Raw genomic sequence first — 5,599 nt, 5'->3', positions numbered from 1 at the left:
CACACACTTAAAACTGCACACGCTATTAAAATATCATACCATTTAAAGAATACAGACATACTTGTCTGAGTGAGAAGTCAAAATTGTATGTATGTGTGTGTGAACTAATACTAGACTGAATGAATGACAATACATGTATGTGAGAGGCTCCCACTTGTCTGTGTGAGGTGTCATGGAAAAGGCGGGGCATAATGTGGAGATCACAAAGCACACGAGTAGATCCCATCTGAGCAACATTGGCGCGTCCAATAGGTTGCAGTGTTACAGGAATCAACCAATGGCAGTGAGCTTTAGAGACTGTAATTAGCCATGAACATGATACTGTTGATGATGATACTGTTCTGTAGACCATAGGACAAGCAATTTTTAATAGTATTTTCTCATCACCGGATCTAACAAACAGCTGACCTGTGCCTTAAATGAAAGAGCTCCCATGACCATTGATGTTGTCTCTGTTATATCCTCAGAGGATCAATAAAGTATTGATATACTATACTGGCCTTTCTCAAATTATACATTTTGCCAAAGTTGCTTAGTCTGGAATCATGGATGCATGATGCCATCTGCAAAATTATGCCCTGCCTTTTCCATGAAACTTCTCGCTCAAACAAGTATGAGTATCTTATTCACATACATGTAATGTCATTCATGATCAGTTAATTTCTATCAATGACCTGCCGGTGGCGTGTTTGTTTCTTTTAGGTATTATTTTGTTTTGCATATCAACCCATCACAGTTCCTAGAAGACAGTATCACAACTAGCAATGGCTTCAACCACACACTCTCACTGAGCCAGGAAGACAGAGGCACTGACTGAATCACGCTGAAGCTGGGGCTCCTTAGCAGGAATGTTGATGGCAGCTCTTTGAGAGGACTTAGAGAATCTTTGAGAATACGGACCCAGAAGTCCAGATATTTAACCTGTTCAACAGGTCACAAACCTCTCTGTAGTTTCTGTGTAAATCTGGTTCTTTTATGTAATGAAGACAACATCTTACTGAGTTTGACAGATCCCCTGTTTGTGGTATTACAAAATGAATTAGGCACCATGGGTAACTTGAGTGCTTATGTCTGTCCCAGGCTTCATCCCAGTGTGCAGTCTGGGAATGTGTCAGGTTGGGAGGATGGATTTTGGTAAAGATGTCAGCACTCTGAAGTACTTCACCATCTGTGGCCTGCAGGAAGGCTATGAGCCATTCGCCGTCAATATGAACCGGGATGTAACCATGTGGCTCAGCAAGAGGCTGCCTCAGTTTGTGCCTGTGCCCCCCAACCACCAACACATTGAGGTAAGCAGAGCTTCTACACAGACACACTCTGTCCTGTCTACAATATCACAGTCACTACTAATCAGGTCCCCATGTGGTTACCAAACAATACTTTATGTTTGGGCTCTGAACATCAGCCGTAGTTTTGATGCTTTTAGGAATCCTGCTGAACTAGTTTTGCCAATTGTGCCAAAGGTTGTGTTAAGTCTTGTGGCTGTAGGTGAAGGAAGGGTAGTCATTTAATAGCCAAAAAGGATAAGGATTAATTAGCCACCCTGCCAGCATGCCTATGTGGGCCCCATGTGGGGGAAAGGAGGACTGATATATGGGTCCCATATGGGTCCCATATGGGCCTTTACATATGCTGGCCTTTACACAACAAACATACTACATCGGTGTTTGTGAACCTCATGTGTACGCCAGGAGTCGCATTAACGGAATATTTTTTTGTAATGGACCGTCTTTTTTTTTTTTTAAACAACACAACATTTTTTAACTAGACTAAGACACTGACATGTTCAATACTTATTTTTCCTGCTGTACTTAATAAGCTGTGATCCACTGAGTTTGATGTCCAAACCTTTTATCTAGCAGACTAACATAATGAATTCAAAAGTAAAACTTTTAATTTTGTTAAGCAAATAAAACTTGTTTTATCTGTTTACCAATTAACAGACATGCAATATTTAAATGAAAGAAAGTACTCAACTATTAAAAAAAACAATTTATACACAATTGAAAACCTGAAATACTTAAATTCTCACGTTTGTCTAAGTAAAGTGAAGATATGATTTCTTAATTTTCTGGAAATTCATGCTGTATTATCAACTTTAGTGAGTGGATGCAGCCATGTCTGCTTCAGAATTCATGTTTTTTCATGTTTGTTGCAATATTTTCTACGTAGTTAATATTAAACTAAAGATATTTAATGAAAGAAACGATTGTTTTACACCTAACACTTTCTACTAAGATTTACATTTAGAAAGTTATAAAAAGTGTCCATCTGCATCAACACTTTGTGTGCTGGTGGGCCAAATTGGTACCATTCCTGAATTGAAGCCGAGGACCACATGGTAAAATCATTTCACAAACCCCCCGCCTCAGGTCATTGGCTTAAACCTTAAACCAATCTTAACCCTTAATGTGGAGTCATTTTATTGTAACTTGTTGATAGTCATAATGTAATGACTGATAAGTATTAATACGAGAACATCATGATCTAAGGCTGCGTTCACACTGCAGCCTCAAGTGACCCAATTCCAATTTGTTTTGACGCAACATGACCTGAATCTGATCTTTTCATGACTGTCTGAAAAACACAGGTCAGATTCTTTTTGAATTTGACCAAGGCCACTTGGATATAATTGATATGTATCCGATTTAAATGTGACCGAACGTCCAGGCCGCATTCATCCTAAATGAACATCACTGATACTCAACAAATGTCACTATTCTGTGTCCTGATACGTGTAAGCGGGAAGAAAAACGACATCCATAAAGGACTATAATGAGGATTAAGTTGTTAATATGCTGCTCCGGTTGGACAACAACTTCAAATATGTAAGCTAAGCTCCACCGTTAACCTCCATGTTTACTTCCGCAAACACTGAGCACTTCTTCTTTTTATGGCGGTTGGCAGCATAGACATGAACACGTAGACGCCTCATGGAGCGGGTCGGCACGTTGCTGCGATACGTCACAGCGTCCGCCATATTGAATGTGGCAAATGTACCAGTAAGCTAATACAAGTAAATGGACCAAACTTCAGAAATTGCCGTTCTACAAAGTATTTTAAATTAATTCCTGTCATTGACACATTTTCTCACACACATTAATATTTTTGCCAATCAAAGAAATGACTAAAGATGGAGTTTCTAACTTTAGATGTGATTAATTGTTTTGGGGCATTTCTGAATAGAGAGCACAATGTTTTTATTTGATAGAAATTATTCTGATCATTTTTATATTGACATTGATGAACAGACACACTTTTACAGTGTTTAATTAAAGAACATATTTACATAATTCCATAATTTAATGTACATTTAACATTTCAAGACAAGAAAGAAATAATTTTCTTGTATTTACTTTTTATACATTGAGAAATGACTTTTGATTTATAAATCAGTCACTGTCAAACATTAAACTACATATTTTTCTTACTTTTTTCCAGAGAAAAAATATTAGTGTACATCAACTCTGCTATTGACAGCAAAGAGTGAAAATAATTCTAACAGAGAAAATTATTTTTATTTCATTACGTAAGCTGTATTAATACACTAATACTTCAGATTGAGATATTAAAATACACAAGAAGTGAAAGAATAAAACATTTATTTATTATACTGGGAACACTGGTCACAGGCAGGGCTTCAGTCTGCTGGTCTCACTGGGAGAACTCCAATGACTTCTGAGACGTCCTGGTTCACAGACTAAACGCCAAGGATAAAAGAGAAATTATCCAAAAGTGTAATAGAAAACACATATATGTTTCCTTCACATTCAGAAAAAGATATTTTCAGCATGTTGGGCTCTGACTCGTAGCATCTTTATAGCTAAATACCGACATGGAGAAGCTGAGCTGGAAACAGACTGAAGAACAGCAGCTCCAGCTCTGATTCTGACTGACCTTTCCTCACTAAATCCTCTGGTTTTTAACCAGCGGTTTTTCATCAGCTCTCTCTCATTAGAAAACAGTGTGAAAACATTAGCTGCTACGCTAACAATCAGTGGTTACTTCGGGCCAACTTAAGCTACATAGGAAATATTTTTCGGTTGTTTAGAAGCGAATTTCTGGCTGCAAAGTCAAGTAATTCTGATCTTTCATCCTTACCTGTGAAAGGTAATGGCAATGAATCCAGATTGCTTCGTAAAACAGTTGAAACAAGTCCACACAGCACAGGACTGAAGGAGCTCCGATCGCCCTGCTGCCACATAGAAGATGGCGGACGCTGTTACGTAGGACTCAGCGCTCCATGAGGGGTCTACGGTTGGCAGAACACTTAGAACGCTGACGCTATTGCGCCCTCTACTGCGCATGCGGGACACTTTCAGGTCGTTTGCCTGTTCACACTGCAGAACACATACAGGTTGCATATATTTGGAAGTGTGAACGGCCACAGCAAAAAAATCTGAATTGGGTTACTTCAGGCTGCAGTGTGAACACATAATAAGTTGTAGAGTGTTTTCAATGCAAATAAATATTAAAACTGTTGAATAAACTTTGCAAAGATAATTCCAAGCTGTTTAAAACATAAACTTTTGTGTTCCAGGTGACCAGGATGGATGGAACAGTGGAGTTGTGTCCCTGTCTTAAGGTCACCCAGAGGTCATTTGGTTCCCAGAACAGTTACAATGACATCACTTTCTACAGGCTGAGCATGCCTATAGAGTGCGCTGAATCCAGATCCCCATCTTATGACAGCCTGTTCTCACCGAAGAGGGTAACAGATACGACCATTAGATCTGCCATGCCTTCCACCAATCAAGACCTGTTGCCATTATGACTCATCATAGTTTTTCTACATCATCATTGATCATCAACTAACAATGTTTTGCTTAACGTGTAAATTTGCCTTATGCATTAGCTTCTTTTTTGCAAAATTCCCAACTCTGATAAAGGAACACATCATGTATTTAGCTTAAACGGATCTTTGAAGAACTATTGGCATTGGACTTTTCACCTCACCATCAATAGACAATATCTCTATTATTCCTGCAAACTGGTTCGACATCTAATTTCAACCACTTTCAGTCTTATTGCCTAAACTTGACATTTACTCAGTTCCTCTATTATCTCACTGTTAGGATGGACTGCTGGCTGCTCCCAGCCCTGATGTGTTCTGTTGTCTCTCTGTCTCTCTCTGTAGGAGCTGGAGGATTTTGAAACTGTGTCAGACTTTGAAGTCTTGTTGAAGTCATCTCATGGTCCCAATGGTCCCAGTGGACATGACAGAGATGAATTCAACAACCACAAAGACTACACCCAGGAGAAGCCCTCCAAGCTAAAGCAACGGTAGCCTGCCTTGTCTTCAAATGTTATTCTTCAGATGATTAAAATTTTATCATTTTAATTGGACTCATTTTTGGGAATATAACTTTGTTCCTGTCTTTGTGTGAGTAATGAAATGGAAACTGAAGCCAGTGATGTGATTTGTCAGGTTCACGCTGAAGAAAAACAAGCCAGACAACAGCTGTCCATCATCTGCTCGCCTGTCAGAGGAAGTGGCGGTCGAAGACAGAGAGGGCTATGAAGTCCTAATGCAAGCTTCTACAGTAAGACAACCAGACCTGTTTCTTCCTATCAGCAATCGCCTTGCCGATCGATCGGC

At 39.2% G+C, this 5,599-nt stretch overlaps 1 protein-coding gene across 1 annotated transcript in view; it reads left to right on the top strand.

Moving 5' to 3' along the window:
* The window catches only part of LOC107833424 (ryanodine receptor 2), a gene marked incomplete at its 3' end in the record, with an annotated part of 10,816 nt that extends 5,219 nt beyond the window's left edge, over nucleotides 1-5,597 (top strand). The window contains exons 2-5 of the mRNA XM_016662633.1: nucleotides 1,063-1,289; nucleotides 4,541-4,711; nucleotides 5,138-5,283; nucleotides 5,429-5,597. Of these exons, the coding sequence (XP_016518119.1) occupies nucleotides 1,068-1,289; nucleotides 4,541-4,711; nucleotides 5,138-5,283; nucleotides 5,429-5,597 (708 nt within the window). The remainder of the gene's footprint in view (nucleotides 1-1,062; nucleotides 1,290-4,540; nucleotides 4,712-5,137; nucleotides 5,284-5,428) is intronic.
* Between the last annotated feature and the right edge of the window lie 2 nt (nucleotides 5,598-5,599).

Source organism: Poecilia formosa, unplaced genomic scaffold, assembly GCF_000485575.1.
Source record: "Poecilia formosa unplaced genomic scaffold, Poecilia_formosa-5.1.2 Scaffold382, whole genome shotgun sequence".
NCBI classification, from domain to species: domain Eukaryota; kingdom Metazoa; phylum Chordata; class Actinopteri; order Cyprinodontiformes; family Poeciliidae; genus Poecilia; species Poecilia formosa.
The sequence above is the reverse complement of the archived record's forward strand: the minus strand, read 5'-3'. Positions and strand labels throughout refer to the sequence as shown.